At 39.1% G+C, this 21,583-nt stretch overlaps 1 protein-coding gene and 1 pseudogene across 4 annotated transcripts in view; both read right to left on the bottom strand.

Annotated features, from left to right (window-relative positions):
* The window catches only part of ZNG1A (Zn regulated GTPase metalloprotein activator 1A), a 55,636-nt gene extending 54,882 nt beyond the window's left edge, over positions 1–754 (bottom strand). For all 4 annotated transcript variants that reach the window (XM_017883795.1, XM_017883798.1, XM_017883809.1 and 1 more), the window contains exon 1: positions 423–754. In XM_017883795.1, coding sequence (XP_017739284.1) covers positions 423–576 — 154 coding nt within the window. In that variant the 5' untranslated portion in view covers positions 577–754. The remainder of the gene's footprint in view (positions 1–422) is intronic.
* Positions 755–10,708: 9,954 nt separating this feature from the next.
* LOC108536409 (V-type proton ATPase subunit D pseudogene) lies at positions 10,709–11,582 on the bottom strand (annotated as a pseudogene).
* Positions 11,583–21,583: the final 10,001 nt, after the last annotated feature.

Below are 21,583 nucleotides of genomic sequence, written 5' to 3'. Positions count from 1 at the left end.
TCGGGCATTTTACAGATGGGACGTCCTTTAATGGCAATAGGTAGGCGGTGCCGGCCTTATTTCACAGGTGACAGGTATTTTTGCCATTTTCAGGTGAGGTGGATGAGCGTCAGAAAGGTAAGATAACTTGCTAAGAGGTCATAGAGATAATTAGGGGGCGTGTCTGAGCTTCAAAGCCTTGTTTCAAAGGCTAATTTCGATCTCACTTGAGACATGGGAATCTAACGCAGAGGGGACCGGGCATCACTAAACTCCCAAGATGAGAGGGAACCCATACCAGGAGCAAGTGACCCAGCTCCTACCTCAAAGCCATTTGCTCTTGATCATGAGGCCCCAATGCCTCAGGAGAAGAGGCACTGGCAGCCCCCAAAATCCCAGGACACCAGAGTTCACGGCATTTTGTGACCGGGATGATTAGTTACCTAAATACCCGGTGATAATTGTAACTGGGATCTTAGCGCCGAGGCCAGACTTTTCCTCCTCCTCGCTTTGCTTCGTCTCAATGGGAACCAATTCAGGACAATCCTCCTCCGCAGGATCCTCTTCCTCATCCACAGATCCAACAGTCGGTAACATTCTGGCCTACAGCACGTCCGAACCTCAGCTGAACCGCTGGGACAAACACTTCATACCGCAGCCGCGCACGCCCAGCACGCCACTCCAGGCCTGGCCGGGGCATGACGTCATCACATCGCGACGCTAGTTGATCCCGCCCCGATTACCTGGGCTCTGAACGAGAACGGCCTCTTCTCTTAGCCACACCCCCCAGGGAGGTGGTCTCTCCCCGACGGGAGCTGGACACGCCCCTGGGCGTGTTCTGTGAACCTGAGCGACGCAGCGGAGAGTCCTTGGGGCGCACTGACCACCTGTCTGAAGGTGTCACGGGCGCCTATAGCCTTAATAAGCTACTGGCTGTGGGTAGTGCTGAGGCCGGCCTGCTGGAAATCTGGAGTGGGTAGCCTGACCTAACCAGTTCCCACAGGGCATAGACTTTATCAACCTGACCTTTTAGTCTCGTTTAAAAAAAAAAACGTTTTAATTCATAGGGGAAAGAATGGAAGATTATAACATTACAATTTTAATTGTAATTTTTATACCTAAAGGATAACCAGTGACACTTTTCTTTTTTTATTATTACATATTATATATGTAATTCCAAATTTTTGGTATTCATGCATCACTTTTATTTACTTTTTTCTCGTTATTTATTTGGACTTCAGGCAACCTAAGTTCATTAATTATATTTGCTGGTTCATGACACTCTCATCAATAATCCATAGTAGCCCTCCTTTCTAATATAAATTTATAGTGAACTCCTTTGACCTGATCCCTAACCTAAGAACATTATCAGTAAGTTACATGTACCTGTGCGCACCGCCCCCGCTTCCAATCCACAGCCTGTCCTGTAAGATAGTAACAACAATCATGAATTGGTTTTGGATTGCCGATCATTCCGTCTTTTCTTTTTAGTTTTATCACATATACCACGTATGTACTTAGATAATATGTTGTTTAATTTTGGGTGTTTTTGAACTTCATAAAATTATCCATATACTATATAAACTCCTGAGGCTTGCTATATCTTTCAGCATCACTGCTGTCTTGTATTCTATTGTGTGGCTACATGGCAATTTATTCATTTCCTCTCGATTGTTCGAGGTTTTGCTATTATGATCAGGGCTGCTATGAACATTTTTCCTGATGTATGTGTGTGCACCTTTCCCTTGAGAGTCTGTGTAAGAGTTGAATTGCTGGGTCCTAGGTTATTCAAATGTTATACTTTGCAAGGAAGTGCACAATTATTTTTCAAAATGTTTGTACAAATTGATAACATTTTCCCAGCAAATTATAAGAGATCTCATTGGTCTGTATGTCAATATTATCAGGCCTTAATTTTTCACCAATTGAGTACAAAAGAAGACTTCATTGTGATCTTCATTTGCATTTCCTTGATTACTAACAAGATTGAGAACGTTTTCATGTGTTTTGGCAAATTTAATTCTTAGAATGACCCTGTGAAGTGTTATCCCTCTTTCAAACATGAGGCACCAAGAGTTACTTGTCCTGGTTAGGTCATAAAAATCTATCTGATGCACAAATAGAATGTTTTACTACTATCCTGGTGCCAAATAAGAGGTTGACTTTTCCTTCCTTCTCTGAAATTCCCCATCAAATGTACTGTGTGTATTCCATTAGTTCTACTGATAAGGATATATAACTTGAAAGTTTTCTTTGTGGTTTTTATCACACCTTTTGCAGAACACAGTTAAGACAGGGGGTTTATATTTGTGCAAATGAGTATAATATATTCACACATAATCAGTCTGAGAAATCAGGACTTGAATGCTTTGCCAACTTTGACAATGTAATCATTAACCACCTGAGGAAGAAATGAGGCAAATACCTTAGGCATGGTGGTTCAGTTCACTTTGTTCTACCAAAGGAGAAAAGCTGTGATGGGCAGCCCAAAATAGATAGCATTAAGCCTTAAACACAATGGTTCACAAGCTTTTTCGTTTCAGGAATGCTATGAAGTATTGATTTTTTTGACAACCTAAAGGAAGGAGTAACATTGCACCCACAGGCATCACACTGTTTGCTTGATGTCCTTTCGGCACTGCATTACTGCCTGAATAGTAGCTATTACAGCCCTCACCACCTTCTTTTACATATTTTTTAAAGTACATTCTTGTGGGTTCCCAATATGGCACTGGCTGAATGTTATACTAAAATCCCTCTTTCTGTTTTTTGAGACAGGGTCTCACTCCGTCGCCCAGCATGGAGTGCATTGGCATGATCACAGCTCACTGCAGTCCTAAACTCCTGGGCTCAAGTTATCCTCCCACCTCAGCCTCCCAAGTAGCTGGGACTCCAGTCATATGCCATTACATCTGGCTAATTTTCTTTTCTTTTGGTAGAGACAGGGTCTCACTATGTTGTCCAGTCTGGTCTAAAGTCTCATCTCTAACAATGAGCAACCTGTAACCTATGAGGCCAGCTCGGTCAAGTTGACCTAATAGCATTATTGTAACAGTATGTAGCCTCAGTCAGAGCAAAATAAGTTTTACACATTGGCCAAAAATTAAATGCACCACAAATATCTATCAACTGATAGACAACCAAGATATGACAAATGGATAAACAAAATATGATCTATCCATACAATGGAAAATTATTTGTCAATAAACAGGAAAAAGGACTGATACCTGCTACAAAATGAATCAATCTTCAAAACATTATGGTAAGTGAAAAAAGCTATTCACAAAAGACCACATGTTGTATGATTCCATTTATATGAAATATCCAAAATAGGCAAATCTATAGAGACAGAAAGTACATTAATGGTTCCCAGGAGTGGAGGGCTGGGGAGAGACTACAATGGTTTTTGGGCGGTGATGAAAATGTTCTAAAATTGATTATGGTGATGGTAGTACAACTCTGATTATACTGAAAACCATTAAATTGTACACTTTAAATTAATGAATTGTATCATATGTGAAATTTATCTCGATAAAGCTGCTATTCTTAAAAGAAATAAAGGCCTATCTGTCCATCAAAATGGGGTGCCTGTGTGCATTTGTAGAGAAACACTGTCTTCAGCAATTTCAAGTTCTGGCCTTAGGTATAAGTATAAAGATTACAGCTTGATAAAAATTTTCCTTTAGTCTGTTCCATATTCCTCTTCGGTCAAATTTTTATCCATGGATTCTGTGGAGTCCTGTCATTTTATTTTCTCAGATAGATTTATAATCTCAGTTCTCCCAAAATAGCTGGGCATGACTTTTTATTTTTATTTCTTTTTTCTTTTCGAGGTGGAGTCTTGCTCTGTTGCCTAGGCTGGAGTGCAGTGGCATGATCTTGGCTCACTGAAACCTCTGCCTCCCGGGTTCAAGAGATTCTCCTGCCTCAGCCTCCTGAGTAGCTGGGATTACTACTACTCCCACCACCACGCCCGGCTAATTTTTGTATTTTTAGTAGAGACGAGGTTTCACCATGTTGGCCAGGCTGGTTTTGAATTCCTGACCTCATGATCCATCTACTCAGCCTCCTAAAGAGCTGGGATTACAGGCGTGAGCCACCGCGCTGGGCTTTTTTTTTTTTTTTTTTTTTTTTTTTAACTTATAAGAGGGTTATCTATTCTGAGTGAGGCTTTCTCATTGTTAAATTTAAAATGCCTTTTTAAATAAGTATGAAATTTCTTAATTATAATATTTTAGGATCTATTACAGTTTCTGATGTAACTTAAAAATTCCTCCTCATTTAGCTTTGCTATTTTGTTTCATCTCATTTACTTTAGGTTAAAACAACAACAGTAACAATAATAATAATGTGTTGAGCCTCTAAGCATCTGATAGGCACTGCGTTAAGCACGTTAAATGCATTATCCCATTTAACTCTCCAAGGTAAATACTATTTGTATGCCCATTTTATAGATGAGGAAATTGAGGCTTAGGAAAGACAAATACCTTGCTCAAAGTCATACAATCAGTAAATGGCAGCCCTTGGGCTCAATCCAAACCTGCTTGACACTAAATCTCATGCTCTTTTAAACCAGGAGACCTGCAAACTTTTCTGTAAAACTAGATGATAAATATCTTAGTCTTTACAGATCAAAAAGCAAATTTAAGGACATTGTGTAGGTGCTTATATAATAAGATAGAAATCAAATGTCTACAAGTTTGAAATTTGAATTTCTGTATTAAACAAAATTATGAGAGGCCACTGTTTTGGACTGAGCTCCTGCACTAGTCCCAAGTAGACCAGACCAAACCAAAATGGAGTCACTCATGCTAAGCACCACAAAATCGAACTAAAACTTTAAAAAGCAGGTCCCAAAATAGATGAGTTTTTTTTTCTTCTCCTGAAAACAGGAGATTCCAGTATAATAAGGAAGTCCCCTCTGCTCTATCCCTTACAGAAAAGTAATCCGAAGTAACAACAGATTACTTACAAAAAACTAATCTTGGCCGGACACAGTGGCTCATGCCTGTAATCCCAGCACTTTGGAAAGCCAAGGCGGGTGGATCACCTGAGGTCAGGAGCTCAAGACCAGCCTGGCCAACATGGCAAAAACCTGTCTCCACTAAAAATACAAAAATTAGCTGGGTGTGGTGGCACACACGTGTAGTCCCAGCTACTCGGGAGGCTGAGGCAGGAGAATCGCTTGAACCCAAGAGGTGAGGTTGCAGTGAGCCAAGATCGTGCCTCTGCACTCCAGCCTGGATGACAGGGTGAGACTCCATCTCAAAAAAAATTAAAAAGTAATCTGATGTTAACCAATCAGTTTTTTTTTTTCTTTTCCTATTATGTTTCCTTGTTCCCACCTTACAAAACCCAGTGTTCTGCTATTTTCCAATGGGATTAGAGACCAAATAACTCTATTTGTGATGATAAAAAGTGATGTCAATGCCTAACGTTTTGGGCAACCTCAAAATTAATCATCCTCTCAAAATTGAGAGGTTGACCAAAAGGAGGAAATGTTAAATTCAGTGTGGCCTAAAGCTGCCTCCTTACATATTTTAAGTTTGCCCTAAAGGTTTCCCAGTACATAAAAAACTATAACTCAACTTGATATGTAAAACAGACTGTAACCCACTCTTGTAACAAGTAGTGAGTCTCAGCCAGTCACAGCGCCGAACTTCAGCCAACCACAGGCAGCCAACTCTTCAAACCAGGTTCAAATAAGGCAAATGCCCAGCTGTAACCAACCCTAGTCTGGTTCTGGGGGCTGCCTAATTCACAAATCATTCTTTGCTCAATTAACCTCTAAAGATTTCCTTTCAACACGTATAATTTTCACATCATGAAATAATGGTCTTCTTTAATTTTTTTTCCAGTGTATTAAAAATGTAAAAACCATTTGTAGGCTATACAATAAATGGTAGCAGGCTATAGTTTCCCAACTCCTGATCTAAGCTGATATAATATACTGTTTTCTTAAGCAGAATTAAATGAAATTTTGCAAAATTGGATCCTGCTTGCTATTTTAAACTCAGTTTGTAAATCATTCACCATTAAAACAATCCTGGACCCTCAAAGGGTTAGGTACCACTGTTACCATAGTGCTAATATTCAGAGGAAGATCTGAAGCTGAGAAGCTTAAACTTTTTTCCCAAGGGCACTAATACCCGGCCTGGGAAACACCTAATTAAGGTGAAACTTGAGTCTTTGCATTGTAGTAGGAGTCCTCCTAGGTGGGAGAAGAGCAGAGCAGATAAGCTCTTAAACTGTCTGGATTTCAGCAGCTCAGCTTTTTGACAATAACCTTGCCATATGTCTTTTGGCACAATTCCGTACTAATTCCCTACCAGTCCCCTTTGCTTCATTTTTCTCTCTTGAATAGTTAAGTTAATCACCATAAGAAAAGAACTGTAGCTATATCCAAATAAGAAGAAAGCTAAAATAATACCAACTTGGTTTTGTTTTTTGTTTTTTTCTTTCTCATTTTTGCAACTTCCTGCAAAGGAAACGACATACTAGTGGCCAGCAATAGCTACTGGTTTAGAGGAAAGGAAACTGAGAGTTTCAAAAGTAACCCAGTTCCTCTTATCTAGCTGTGGCAAGTAAATAAATAAAATCTTTTTAAATGTTTAAAATTTATCAGTTTATTTAACATTTTTCACTGGGTACATATGAACTTGTTGGGAACATATCTAAAAGGCCAAAGGCCAATGGCTTGTATTCTTGTGACTGCTTTGCTTAAGGTAGAATATCAATATTCAAGTGTCATACAGTCCTCTTTTAAGATATACAACCACTGTAAGGACAGAAAAGAATGTTTCCTCTCCAGAATACTGAAGATGACTAGCAGGTGAAAATGTGCATTTCAATGTTTTAGGAGCTGTGATATTAAAGGCTGTAAGTAACATTGTTTGAATTCATTATCTTTGGTGGTTAAAACAAATCTTAGCTTACAATTGAGTCACTTATAAGTCAGCTTGCCATGAAATAAAAAAAAAAAGAAAGAAAACACCATTCAAAGCCCTCAAGCTGATGAGTTGAGTGGTGCACCATTCTCTCTAACAGAAACTACATTTTAGATACTATAGGAGTGGGCAGAATGACAGGAGTAGAAGTTGGGCAAAATGAAAAAAAAAATGTTTTGCAATGATTGATGGTGTAATAGTTTAGGAGAGAGTCTACATAATTTCTTCTATTGTCATTAGAAATTTCAAACTGACATTTGTGGCTATAAGTTTCACTTTCTAGTTTTAATAGTGTTAGAGAAGCATATTCCAAAATCCATAGGCACCTGCTCATAATTCCTTAAATGTAAGTAAAAGGCATGAAACAAATGATCTATCTCCATTCTTCCTTCCCCTTTCTAGTCCCTCAAAGAGTGTTTAATCATACTTTATTGAAATACCATGTTACTGGCAAAGCCAGGTCTTTCTGGCTTCAAGACCAGGGTCTTTTGAGTCTTATAGCTCTGTCTCTCAGTCATTGTCTTAGACCTTTTGTGCTGCTATAACAAAATATCCAATACTGGCTAATTTATAAATAATAGAAATTTATTTCTCACAGTTCTGGAGGCTACGAAGTCCAAAATCAAAGTGCCAGGAAGTTTGTGTCTAGCTAGGGCTGGTCTCTGCTTCCAAGATGGTACCTCAAAAGCTGTGTCCTCCTGAGGGGATGAACACTGTGTGTTCACCTGGTAGAAGGAGACAGAAATAAACTTTCACATTGTTTAAGTTTCTGTTTATACCACTGAAACTAATCCTAACCAACTTATTTGATTAATTGTTTTTTAAATAATATAAGTAGGCTGTGCACAGTGGCTCATGCCTGTAATACAAGCACTTTGGGAGGCTGAGGGGGAAAGGATCTCTTGAGGCCAGGATTCAAGGTCAGCCTGGGCAACATAGCAAGACCCTGTTTCTACAAAAATTTTGAAACTTAACTGGGCATAGTGCCATGCACCAGTAGTCTCAGCTACTCAGGAGGCTGAGGTGGGAGGATCACTTGAACCTAAGAGCTTGAGGTTACAGTGAGCTATGATCATAGCACTGCGCTCCAGCCTGGGTGACAGAAGAAGACCTTGTTTCTTATTTAAAAAAATATATATATACACACACACACACATATATATGTATGTGTATATATACTATTTATATATAAATTATATATTATACCTGAATGTATTATAATTATAAAAAATTCAAGCAGTAGAAAAGTATTAGGGTAAAATGTGGAGTCTCTTTCACTAACCTCAGTTTTACTTCCCTTCACCAATATTACATAAACACTGTGAGCAATTTAATAGACTTAGGTCCAGATTTTTTTGGTCCAATATTACGTTTGCCCCTACCATGTTAGATGTTTTTCTGTAGGAGAAGCAAGATTCCTCCTGAAAGAATATTCCTGTTTAGACTAAGTCTTATGTATATGAATATATGTATTTGCATACATGTGCATTCATAAAATTATAACAGAAAAGTACATTTGATACATATGTGGCTTTTGTTTTAATAAATAGGAACATACATAGGTTTTGCTCTGGAGATTGCTTTCTTCATTTGACAATATGCACTGATACTCTTTCCTTCTCACTAGAATTAGAAATACATCATTCATCATTTTTTTTTTTTTTTTTGAGACGAGGTTTCGCTCTTGGTGTCCAGGCTAGAGTAAAATGGTACGATTCTGGCTCACTGAAACCTCTGCCTCCCTGGTTCAAGCGATTCTCTTGTCTCAGCCTCCCAAGTAGCTGGGATTACAGGCGCCCACCATAACACTTGGCTAATTTTTGTATTTTTAGTAGAGACGGGGTTTCACCACATTGGCCAGGCTGGTCTTGAACTCTTGACATCAGGTAATCCACCCGCCTCGGTCTCCCAAAGTGCTGGGATTATAAGCATGAGCCATCGCACCCGGTCATATATCATTCTTTTTTTTTTTTTTTTTCATAATGCTTCAGAGTAAATTCTTTAAGTTCCTGGACAGGTTTTACAGATCTCTTTCATCCATGATAAATGGTTGCTAAATTATGATTCTGCGAAAGTAATCCCATAAACAGACATCCAGATAAATTTACAACCAGTGAAATTCTTAGGCCAAAAAACAAATAGCCAGACACCTACCACACTATGAAATTAAAATGAAGCCACCGATATTATTCTTCCTATCCATGAGCATGGTATGTTCTTCCATTTGGCTTTGTGTCTCCTTTAATTTCACTGAGCAGGTGGTTTGTAGTTCTCCTTGAAAGAGGGTCCTTTACATCCCTTGTAAGTTGGATTCCTAGGTATTTTATTCTCTTTGAAGCAATTGTGAAATGGAGTTCCCATTCATGATTTGGCTCCTCTGTTTGTCTCTTACTGGTGTATAAGAATGCTTTGTGGATTTTGCACATTAATTTTGTATCCCTGGACTGCGAAGTTGCTTATCAGCTTAAGGAGAATTTTGGGCTGAGACAATGGGGTTTTCAAATATCACCCAGTCATGTCATCTGCAAACAGGGACAATTTGACATTCTTCTTTTCCTAACTGATAATACCCTTTAATCTCCTTTCTCTGCCTGATTGCGCCCTAGCCAGACTTCCCAACACCTCCCCGATGGTGAATAGGAGTGGTGAGAGAGGCATCCCTGTCTTGTGCCAAGTTTTCAAAGGGAATTTTTCCAGTTTTTGCCCGCATTCAGTATGATATTAGCTGGGGTTTGTCATAAATAGCTCTTATTATTTTGAGGTATGTCCATCAATACCGAATTTATTGAGCCCATTTTTAGCATGAAGGGCTGTTGAATTTTGTTCAAAAGGCCTTTTCTGGCATCTATTGACGATAATCATCGTGGTTGCTTGTCTTTGGTCTGTTTATATGCTGGATTACGTTTATTGATTGCGAATGTTTTGAACGCAGCCCTTGCATCCCCAGGATGAAGCCCACTTGATCATAGTGGATAAGCTTTTTGATGTGCTTGCTCGAATCCGGTTGCCAGTATTTTATTGAGGATTTTTGCATCGATGTTCACCAGGGATATAAATCATGCGCCTATAAGACACATGCACGACGCTATCATTTATTGCGGGCAGGTTAAAAACTTCCGAAGTAGCCAAGACTTGGAATCAACCCAAATGTCCATCTGTGACCAGACTGGATTAAGAAAATGTGGCACATATACCACCACGGAATACTATGGCACGCCATAAAAAAGGATGAGTTTGGCGTCCTTTTGTACAGGGACATGGATGGCACGCTAGAAACCCATCATCTTAGCAAAAACTGGGTCACAAGAACAAGAAACCAAAACCAAGCCGGCCAATGTTCTCACTCATGAGGTGGGAACTGAACAATGAGTCACTTGGACTCGGGAAGGGGAACATCACATACCTGGGGCCCTATCATGGGGAGGGGGAGGGGGAGGGATTTGCATTGGGGTTATACCTGATATAAATGATGAGATTCCATGGGTGCTGACGAGTTGATGGGTACAGCACAACCAACACGGCAACAAGTATACATATGTAACAAACCTGCACGTTATGTCACATGTACCCTAGAACTTAAAGTATGAATAATAATAAAAAAAAGAACTATATAAAGTGCCTTAGGCATTGTGTCTGGCAAATGAAAGCACTCAATAAATGACAACTGTGTGTAAATAGCACTTTAACAAAAAATAAATAAATAAATAAATAAATAAAGAATGAATTTGAATTATAAAATGAAGCCAGTGTTAGGGTTTCTAAAAGAACCAGAACAGGAAAGATTATTCAAACAGAAGATCCTCATCCTTCTCTTCAGCTAGAAGATTAGCAGGCTCCAACACCTCTCCAGCTGCTCTCCTTTGTTCCAAGTCCTTCTCAGACTTTTCCTTTAGAATCTTTTTCTTCTCCTGTATTTTCTTTAACCTATAGCACTCTTCTTGGTCTCTCTCATCCAGCTCTGTGATGATATAAACAAGAGTACGTTCAATCCGGGGAATGATGACATGTTCAATGGCATTTACATGCCTGTTGGTTATCTTAATAGCTTCATCCAAAGTAACAAAAGAAGTCTGCAGCGAAGCTAGTTCCACCAGTAGTTCCACTGCTTTGGCGTAATTCCTCTTTAATTTAGCCAAGTGTTAAACCCACCTCTGGCTAAACCAGACAGTTCATAACTGTCAGTTCCTTCATGGTAATGTTCAAATACTGGCAAAGTAACACCTGCTACATTATCTTTCTTCTCTCAAATCTTCACTTGGGCTTTATTTACATTTTGGATAACTGTAGTGCTGAAGTCACCTGCTGTGAACTTGGCTTCAGCTAGTGAAAAGGTAGCTTCTCTCATCACTTGGCCCATCAACATTTTAGTCTCTATTACCTTCTTTAGGATCTGTCGAAATCGAAGAGTTAAGGCATCAGATTTTTTCTTCAGGAGGTTTCTACCTGTCTGTGCTACCTTTAAACAAGCCTTCATGATGGTCTGTGCCATTCGCGAGGGAAAGATTTCAATTCGGTCTTTGCCCGACATTCTGAAGATAACTGTTCAGCTCAGGTCCCCGGCCGGGCAACTGAGGCTACAACAGCTCCAGAACTGGCCCCCACAGTGACTTCCTCTACGGGAGTCAGCTGGTTGTGTCACTTGACCCCTCTCGTTGCTAAGAGGCAGCCCATCATTCATTTTTTAAACCACTTCATGTTATTCCATAATAGAGATGTAACTATTTCATCATATCTTCAAAAGGGACATAAAGATTGACTACCTCTTCAAAACATGCTCGAAAGGTAAATTCAATGTATTATCAAGAAATATAAGAAAGTATGTTGATTAGCTGTAGCTTCTATGTGTAATAATAAACTTTAACCTTATTCTCCTTTGATATTTTAGACTTGTTAGCATGGCTTATTAAATTAGTTTAGTTCAGTTATGGAAATATCAAAGTTCAAATTCAGTAAATTTTAATATTAATTTCTTATTAACAGTTCTGGTTACTTATAAGTAATATGATTCTACCCTTGTATTGTATTTTTATAGCAAACTCATATTTTGGATTGTGTATTGCTATCCATAAATTTACACATGTACTTTCATAATTTAATTGTGGTTAGTGAGTTTTTGGCAGCAGTATACAATACACAGATTAAAATTAATTCTGAACTGAAGCTAGAAGAAAGATTAGTTCACATATTGCATCTTGATAATAGTGCTGCTTTGTGCCTAAGGTATTGCTTAGCTATTCATATCCCTGGGTAATACCACTGGTAGGTTGGGTATGGTGGCTCACATCTGTAATCTCAGCACTTTGGGAGACCAAGGTAAGTGGATCACTTCAGGTCAGGAGTTCAAGACCAGCCTGGCCAACATGGTGAAACCATGTCTCTCCTAATAATACAAAAATTAGGGCCGTGTGCGGTGGCTCACACCTGTGATCCCAGAACTTTGGGAGGCCGAGGTGGGCAGATCACAAGGTCAGGAGATCGAGACCATCCTGGCTAACATGGTGAAACCCTATCTCTACTAAAAATACAAAAAATTAGCTGGGCATGGTGGCAGGCACCTGTAGTCCCAGCTACTCAGGAGGCTGAGGCAGGAGAATGGCCTGAACCCAGGAGATGGAGCTTGCAGTGAGCCGAGATCACGCCGCTGTATTCCAGCCTGGGCGACAGAGAGAGACTCCGTCTCAAAAAAAAAAAAAATTAGCCGGGCTGGTAGCACACTCCTGTAATCTCAGCTAGTCAGGAGGCTGAGGCAGGAGAATCAATTGAACCCGGGAGGAGGAGGTTGCAGTGAGCCAAGATCATGCCATTGCATTCCAGCCTGGGCGATAAGAGAGAAACTCCATCTCCAAAGAAAAAAAAAAGAAAAAAGAAAAAAGAAACTGGTAGTAAGCAGAATACTAATCTATATGCTTTTACATCATAATGGTTCCTTTTACTTCATGTATTTTTGTTTATGAAATTCTGCAAATCATACAAGCTACAGATGGTGATGGCAATAGAAATATAAACTTTAGTACACTTGTGTATGCATTAATATATTCAAAATATATAAAGAAATAGTATTTATATAAATAAATACATATAATTTTTAGATCATAATCAGAGGTTGACATGGGTTACCTTTGGGGGAGAGGAAACAGGAAAGGTGATATGGTTGACAGACAAAGAGGATATGGAGAAGTAATCTCCCACTGTATTAGTCTGTTTTCACGTTGCTGGGCAATTTGCAAAAGAAAGAGGTTTATTGGACTTACAGTTCCACATGGCTGGGGAGGCCTCACAATCATGGCGGAAGGTGAAAGGCATGTCTCACCTGGAAGCAGACAAGAGAAGAGAGCTTGTGCAGGGAAACTCCCCTTTTCAAAACCATCAGATCTTATGAGACTTATTCACTATCACAAGAACAGCATGAGAAAGGCCTGCCCCCATGATTCAATTACCTCCCACTGGGTCCCTCCCACAATACATGGGAATCCAAGATGAGATTTGGGTGGGGACACAGCCAACCCATACCATTCCACCCCTAGCCCCTCCCAAATCTCATGTCCTCACATTTTAAAATGAATCATGGCTTCCCAACAGTGTCCCAAAGTCTTAATTCATTCCAGCATTAATTCATTTCAGTGTTAACTCTAAAGTCCACAGCCCAAAATCCAAAATCTCATCCGAGACAAGGCAAGTCCCTTCCACCTATGGGCCTGTAAAATCAAAAGCAAGTTAGTTACTTCCTAGATACAATGGGGGTACAGCATTGGGTAAATACAGCCATCCCAAATGAGAGAAATTGGCCAAAACAAGGGTGATACAGGCCCCATGAAAGTCTGAAATCCAGTGGGACAGTCAAATCTTAAAGCTTCAAAATGATCTCCTTTGCCTCCATGTCTCACATTCAGGTCATGCTGATGCAAGAGGTGGATTCCTATGTTCTTGGGCAGCTCTGCCCCTGAGGCTTTGCAGGGTACAGCCTCTCTCCAAGCTGCTTTCACAGGCTGACACTGAGTGTCTGTGGCTTTTCTAGGTGCACAGTGCAAGCCGTCCATGGATCTACCATTCTGGGGTCTAAAGGACAGTGACCCTCTTCTCACTGCTCTGCTAGATGGTGCCCCAGTAGGGACTCTGTGTGGGGGCTCCAACCCTACATTTCCCTTTCACACTGCCCTAGCACAGGTTCTCCAGAAGGGACCTGGCCTTGCAGCAAACTTCTATATCTTCTGAAATCTAGGTGGAGGCTCCCAAACCTCAATTCTTGACTTCTATGCACCCACAGGTTCAAAGCCATGTGGAAGCTACCAAGGCTTGGGGCTTGCACCCTCTGAAACAATAGCCCAAGCTGTACTTTGGCCCTTTTCGTTCATGGCTGGGTTGCAGGGTATGAAGTTTCTAGACTGCATAAAGCAGAGGGACCCTGGGCCCAGCCCACAAAACCAGTTTTTCCTCCTCAACCTCTGGGCCTGTGATGGGAGGGGTTGCCATGAAGAACTCTGACATGCCCTGGAGGCACTTTCCCCATTGTCTTGGGGATTAACATTCAGCTCCTTGTTACCTATGCAAATTTCTGCAGCCAGCTTGAATTTCTTCTCAGAAACTGGGATTTTCTTTTCTAGCACATTGTCAGGCTGCAAATTTTCCAAACTTTTATGCTCTGCTTCCCTTATATAACTGAATGCCTTTAATAGCACCCAAGTCACCTCTTGAATGCTTTGCTGCTTAGAAATTTCTTCTGCCAGATACCCTAAATCATCTCTCTCAAGTTAAAAGTTCCACATATATCTAGGGCAGGGGTAAAATACCACTAGTCTCTTTACTAAAACATAACAAGAGTCACCATTGCTCCAGTTCTCAACAAATTTCTCATTTCCATCTAAGACCACCTCAGCCTGGACTTTATCATTCTTATCACTATCAGCATTTTGGGCAACGTTATTCAACAGGTCTCTAGGAAGCTCCAAACTTTCCTGCATATTCCTGTCTTCTGAGACCTCCAAACTGTTCCAACCTCTGCTTGTTACCCAGTTCCAAAGTTGCTCCCACGTTTTCAGGTATCTATTCAGCAATGCCCCACTCTACTTGTACCAATTTACTGTATTAGTTCACTTTTATGCTGCTAATGAAGACATACCTGAGACTGGGCAATTTGTAAAGGAAAGAGGTTTATTGGACTTACTGTTCCACATGGCTGGGGAGGCCTCACAATCATGGCGGAAGGTGAAAGGCATGTCTCACCTGGAAGCAGACAAGAGAAGAGAGCTTGTGCAGGGAAACTCCCCTTTTAAAACCATCAGATCTTGTGAGACTTTTTCACTATCCTGAGAACAGCATGGGAGACACCTGCCCCCTGATTCAGTTACCTCCCACCGGGTCCCCCCACAACACATGGGAATTCAAGATGAGATTTGGGTGGGGATACAACCAAACCATATCGCCTCCCCAGAAAAATCCTGTTTAGATTAAGTTTTATGTTTATGAATATATGTATATGCATGCATGTGCATGCAGAAAATTATAACAGAAAGAGTATTATATATAAATATGCATTTTTAAATATGTACTGATTTGTAGAATAACAATTATAAGTGGTATGAGGTGAAAGAAGCAGTTTGTTCATAAGTATGTAGTATGATTCCATTTCAGTAAAAATTAACAAAAACATGCTTGTATGTGCATGGGCATATATTAATATGTGCTCATATATGTATGCTATACATATATATGCTATATATGTATGCTATACATATATATGCTATATATGTATGCTATACATATATATGCTATATATGTATGCTATACATATATATGCTATATATGTATGCTATACATATATATGAGTGTATGCTGATATATGTGTGTGGAAGCAATATGTTTGGGATGATACACACCCTTGCAATAACATGAACTACCTCAGGGAGTAGTATAGATGACAGAGACAATGGGGGAAGAGGAGCAATGTTACCTTAAAAAAAAATCTTTGCATCCTATTACTGGTTACAAGAGGCATATAACATTATTTTTTAAATTTTAAATAAATATGTTAGCAACCTTTGCATGGATGGAAAATTTTAAATAAGTATGAAAATACCGATTGCATACACCTTTTGAAATTCTACTGATAGGGATTTATCTTACATATTTACATATACAAACATTTATGACATTCATAGCACTATTGTTTTAAAGGTGAGATGTTAGAAACATCCTAACTATTTAACTATAGAGGAATGGCTAAATAAGTTTGCCTCATTCAAAGGATACCATGGAAGAGCAAGGCTTTGCATCGTATTTCGATATGAAACTGTTAGAAGCACCTTTATTTTGAATAGCCTCTAAGAAGAAGTTGGATAGAAAGAGTGCAAATGAAATATTCTGATAAATAACAGAATCTATACTATAAGATGGTGAATTTCTGATCAGAAAGGCGAAAAGTTCATCTACAGCTTAAGTGGACAAATTTAATTTTCTATAACATTCATATCTGATAGATTAAATAAACAGGTACGATTTCCTTAAGAAACATGCTTTATAAGCATTATGGTCATTACATTCTTTAAAGTTAAGGGTTACATTCCTGGGAGATTAAATAAAAACTGAAAAGTTAACAGTTGACTTGCCTGAGGAGCTACTTGTTCTTCCTTAGCAAATACTGAGGAGAAAAATAATGTAATATAACAGAAACAGAGCATGCATCTGATAACATGTAATGGCAACAGGGAACACACAGACCTTTGCCCTACCTGGGTGGTGTCCTTTGTTCATTGTACTTCTGAGGTTGCCAGAATGTAAATGTTCATTTCACTGTCTCAACTGAGCAGAGTAATAACCAGAATCGTACTTTGAATTCTAAAAGTTCTTGGATCAAGAAGATTGTGTCTTTCCAAGCTTTGCATCAAATATCATTGTGACCTATAGTATTTTTTTTTAAATATTAAGTGAAGCTTAATCAAAATTTTAGGTTTAAAATACAAGAGTCATTAAAAAGATACATTGTTAGGTAGAAAACATGCAGAATAGTATGTTGTTTCATTTGGAGGGGAGAAAAGAAAAGAGAAAATGCTAAATATAACAATTTTATTTGTATTACTTCATGTAAGAACTTCTCTACAACCACTGATTTTCTTATTTGCTTTCTGAGCAATGTAGAATTTTAGTCATCACTTCACCATTAATTTCTTGTTATTAATCCATTGCCATTTTCCCAGCTGAAAGAGAAAACTTCCTTTTAATTTTCTAACCCATTTTGAAACAATTTCAACTTACAAAAGTTACAAAAATAGTAGAGATTCCCATATACCCTTTACTGTGTTTTCCTGAATGTTAATGTCTTACTGTCACTACAATGATCAAAAGCAGGTAATGAGCATCGATACGTTACCATCCACAAAACCAGAGACCTTATTCACATTTTGCCAGTTGTCTCACTGAAGACCTGTTTCTGGGCCAAAATCTAATCCAGGATCCCACATTGCATTCAGTTGTCACTTCTCAGTCTACTTTAATCAGAAGTATTGCTCAGTCTTTGTCTTCCAGTACCTTGATACTCTTGAGGAGTACTGGTCAGTTGTTTTGTAGAATGTTCCTTCACTTGGATTTGTCTTCTGTTTCAGCATAATTAAATTCAGGTTACGTATTTTTGGCAGGGATACTACAAATTGATGTTGCATCCTTCTCTGTGCATCACTTCAGGAGGCACATGACATCCACCTGTGCTTTTACTAGAATGTTAACTTTGTCAGCAGGGTTCCTCCACCATAAAATTATTGTTTCCCTGATGCAGTTAATAAGTACCTCATGGGGAGACACTTTGAAACTATGTAAATGTCTTCTGTTTTCATCATACTTTAGCTCACAGATTTGATCATCCATTATTCTTTTTCAAAATTACAGCTTTATTAAGGCACAACTTAGCCACTCATTTAAGTGTACAACTCAATGAGTCTTAATAACATTTATACAGTTGTGCCACAATCATCCCAATCCAGTTTGAGAACACTTTCACCATCCCAAAAAGTTCCTTTGAGTCTGTGTACAATTAATCTCTTTAGCTTAGGCCTGAGGTAACCATTGGTCTGCCTTCTGTCTTTGTTTATACAATACACTGAATTTTTTCTCATTATTTACTTGCTTGACTTTTTACTCTGAAAAAATATTAGTTTATGAATAAGAAGACAATTTCTAACACATTGTTTGGTATGTGACACAGGAAGGACACTGACCAACCTGGAAGTCAAGAGAAATGATGGATTCTTTGGTGTCAGATTAAACAGAAACTTTGAATATTCTGGATATTAGCAGAATCTAAATTATCCAGTTGCTTTAGATCTTCAGTTAATTCACAAAAGTTATTCCAATTAAATTCTTTCTCTGAATTTATAAAGTCAAAGGCATAACCTTTGATCCTTATAAGCACAAAGCAATTTTGATTTTGTCACATCAACATGCCTTAGAAAAATGGTAAGATCCAGGGGTTTTGTTTCTTTGATTTTTTCTTGTTGTCATTTTGTTTTATTTTCCTTCGGTTTGTTAGTTTTGAAGGCCTTCACTTTTTGGTTTACTGTTTAAAATTATTTTCTTCCGGAGTCAATTTTATTAACCCAGTGAAATATAGTTTCAAGGACATTGTGTCTTACCCATACCCTCCAAGATATGTTTTCTATAATAAGGCAATGTTGTTAAAATCAGGATAATTTTATTTTCAAAAATGTATATATCTAGCATCTCTCAAAAGAAAATCCTTAGATCTAGCAGTACATGGCCCAAGTTTCCACAGCTGGAGCAAGTAGTGGCCATCCACTTTAGACAGAATGTGTTCTTCAGTTTGCCAAGGCTCCACCTATTCCCTATTGAATCACACCACGACTGCTTCATTCTTGTAAGCTCCTTATCTAGCCCTGTTGAACACTTGAGTTTGTTTATTTATTTATAAATTTTTATATTTTTTATATATATATCTGTATAACCACAACCACAGATGTATGCATATTAAAATTGAACTATTTTCCCTAGTTAAATTTTGGCAGGGATACTACAAATTGATGTTGTAGTATCAATTGGCAGGGATACTACAAATTGATGTTGCCAGTGCCCCACCTATTCCCTATTGAATCACACCACAACAGCTTCATTCTTGTAAGCTCCTTCTCTAGCCCTGTTGGACACTTGAGTTTGTTTATTTAGGCATAGTAAAGTAAAGCTCACTAATGTTAAATTTACGGGTATCCTCCCCAACACATAAATACCCCATACACTCTACCATTTCTATCTCCCCACACTTCCAACTTTTAATTTGGTTAGATTATTTCTTTTTCATTATTATGACTATGTAAATAATATCCACAGATGAGCTTTATAGTATCCTCTGATTCTTTTTTCATTCCTACTCAACTTTTTATTTTCCCTGAAATTAATAATTTTATGAGTTACAATTTTAATGAGTTTTATTGTAGTTTTGGTTGTATAATACCATATATTTATCATTAATTCATTCCCAAGCTCTTAAAAAGTTGCTTAAATATCCTTTTCATGTGTTCAGATGAATCTAGTATTCTTTTAATTTCATTTTCTTCAAGAAATCTGTCCTAGGGTCTTGTGATCTGCTCTGTGTTGGAATTGTTGCCCTTCATGTTACATGCACAGCTCAGGGATCTTGCTGCAGATTCCCTTTTCCTCTGTCTTGTGCTAAATTCCCTTGATTCCTAAATCCTATGTCTTCTTCTTTCATAATTTATACTTTTATTTTTGTGGAGCACATCCTCTAGTAGCTTCCTGAGACAAAGTGTGCATCGGGTGAACTCTTTGAGAACTTATATATCTTAAAATATTTTTATTGAATACATAGATTCAGTTGATGGGTTGGCTGGTTTAGTAATCAGGCTACACTAGTCTGTGCTGCAGCAACATATCCCTTAAGTCTCAGTAGCTTAATATGGAGGAGTTTATTTCTACTAGCATCCCAGACCAAAGCAGGCCAGCCAACACTCACACAAGGCTACTTTCATCGGGCAGTTCCAGAAGTTGGAAGTCCTTCACTTCAGCTGTCAGAATGAGGGGGCGAGAGTGCAGAGAAGGCTGCAGCTACCCTTGTCTCAGACTAGAAGTGGCTTCTTATCCCATTCATACTCTTTTTGTGACTATTATTCATACGATCTGGCCTAAGTCCAGGGACTGGCAAATGTAGAGATGAATATTTGTTTACTTCATATCCTCTGACACAGTGAAGTTGAGAATTCTGGACTGGAATTCTTTTCTCTCTCTTTCTCTCTCTTTTTTTTTTGAGATGGAGTCTAACTCTGTTACCCAGGCTGGAGTGCAGTGGCACAGTCTCGGTTCACTGCAAGCTCCACCTCCTGGGTTCAAGTGATTCTTCTGCCTCAGCCTTCTGAGTAGCTGGGATTATAGGCATGTGCCACCATACCTAGCTAATTTTTGTATTTTTAGTAGAGACAGGGTTTCACTGTGTTGGTCAGGCTGGTCTCAAACTCCTGACCTGGTGATCCACCCTCCTTGGCCTCCCAACGTGCTGGGATTACAGGTGTGCACCACCGCACCTGGCTAATTTTTGTACTTTTAGTAGAGACAGGGTTTCACCATGTTGGTCAGGCTGGTCTCAAACTCCTGACCTGGTGATACACCCTCCTCGCCTCCCAAAGTGCTGGGATTACAGGCGTGAGCCACCGCGCCCGGCTTCTTTTCTCTTTTGAATATGGTAGGCACTGCTCTGTGTCTTCAAACTTCCAGTCTCCCAAATTGCTGGTGAGAAACCAGTTTAATTATTGACTTTTGTGTATGACTACTCCCTGTCTTCTGAGCACAGAAGCACAGGATTTTCACTTTGTGTCCAGTTTTTACAGGTTGAATTGTGTCCCCTGCCCCCCATTCCACCAAAATTCACACAGTGAAGCCCTAACCCCCAGTAATCTCGAATATGACTGTATTTAGACGTGGGGTCTGTTAAGAGGTAATTAAGGTCAAATGAGGTCTAATGGGCAGGTCTTCACCTAATATGACTGGTGTCCTTTTAAGAAGAGGAGACAAGGACGCAGACAACACTGAGCAAGGGAAGACAATATGAGGACACAACTAGAAGGCAGCCACCTGTGAGCTAAGGAGAGAAGCCTCAGGAAAAAGCAAACCTGCTGTGACCTTGATCTTAGACTTCTAGCATCCAGAGCCATGAGAAAACAAATTTCTGCTGTTCAAGCCACTCAGTCTGTGGTGTTTTGTTATGGCAGCTCTAGCAAACTAATATATCAGTGTTTTAAAATTGCACAGATAATGTGCTTTGGGATGGGTCTAACTCCATTATTATTATTATTATTATTATTATTATTATTATTTGTCACTCAGGTAGTCTCTTACAATCTGAGAACTCATGTTCTTGGATTTTCTTGAATTATTTTATTGATGATTTCCTTTCTTCTCCTTTCTCTGTTGCTCTTTGTGGATCTCCTCTTATTTAGATGTTGGACTTCTTATTCTGTACCCGTAAAAATAAAAAATAAAAAGTTTTAATTGATTCACATCTTTAAAAAATATCCGCGGCTGGGCGCGGTGGCTCAAGCCTGTAATCCCAGCACTTTGGGAGGCCGAGACAGGCGGATCACGAGGTCAGGAGATCGAGACCATCCTGGCTAACACGGTGAAACCCCGTCTCTACTAAAAAATACAAA

Source organism: Rhinopithecus bieti, unplaced genomic scaffold (genome assembly GCF_001698545.2).
Source record: "Rhinopithecus bieti isolate Rb0 unplaced genomic scaffold, ASM169854v2 scaffold_641, whole genome shotgun sequence".
In the NCBI taxonomy this organism is placed as follows: domain Eukaryota; kingdom Metazoa; phylum Chordata; class Mammalia; order Primates; family Cercopithecidae; genus Rhinopithecus; species Rhinopithecus bieti.
This window is presented reverse-complemented; position numbering and strand designations above follow the sequence as displayed.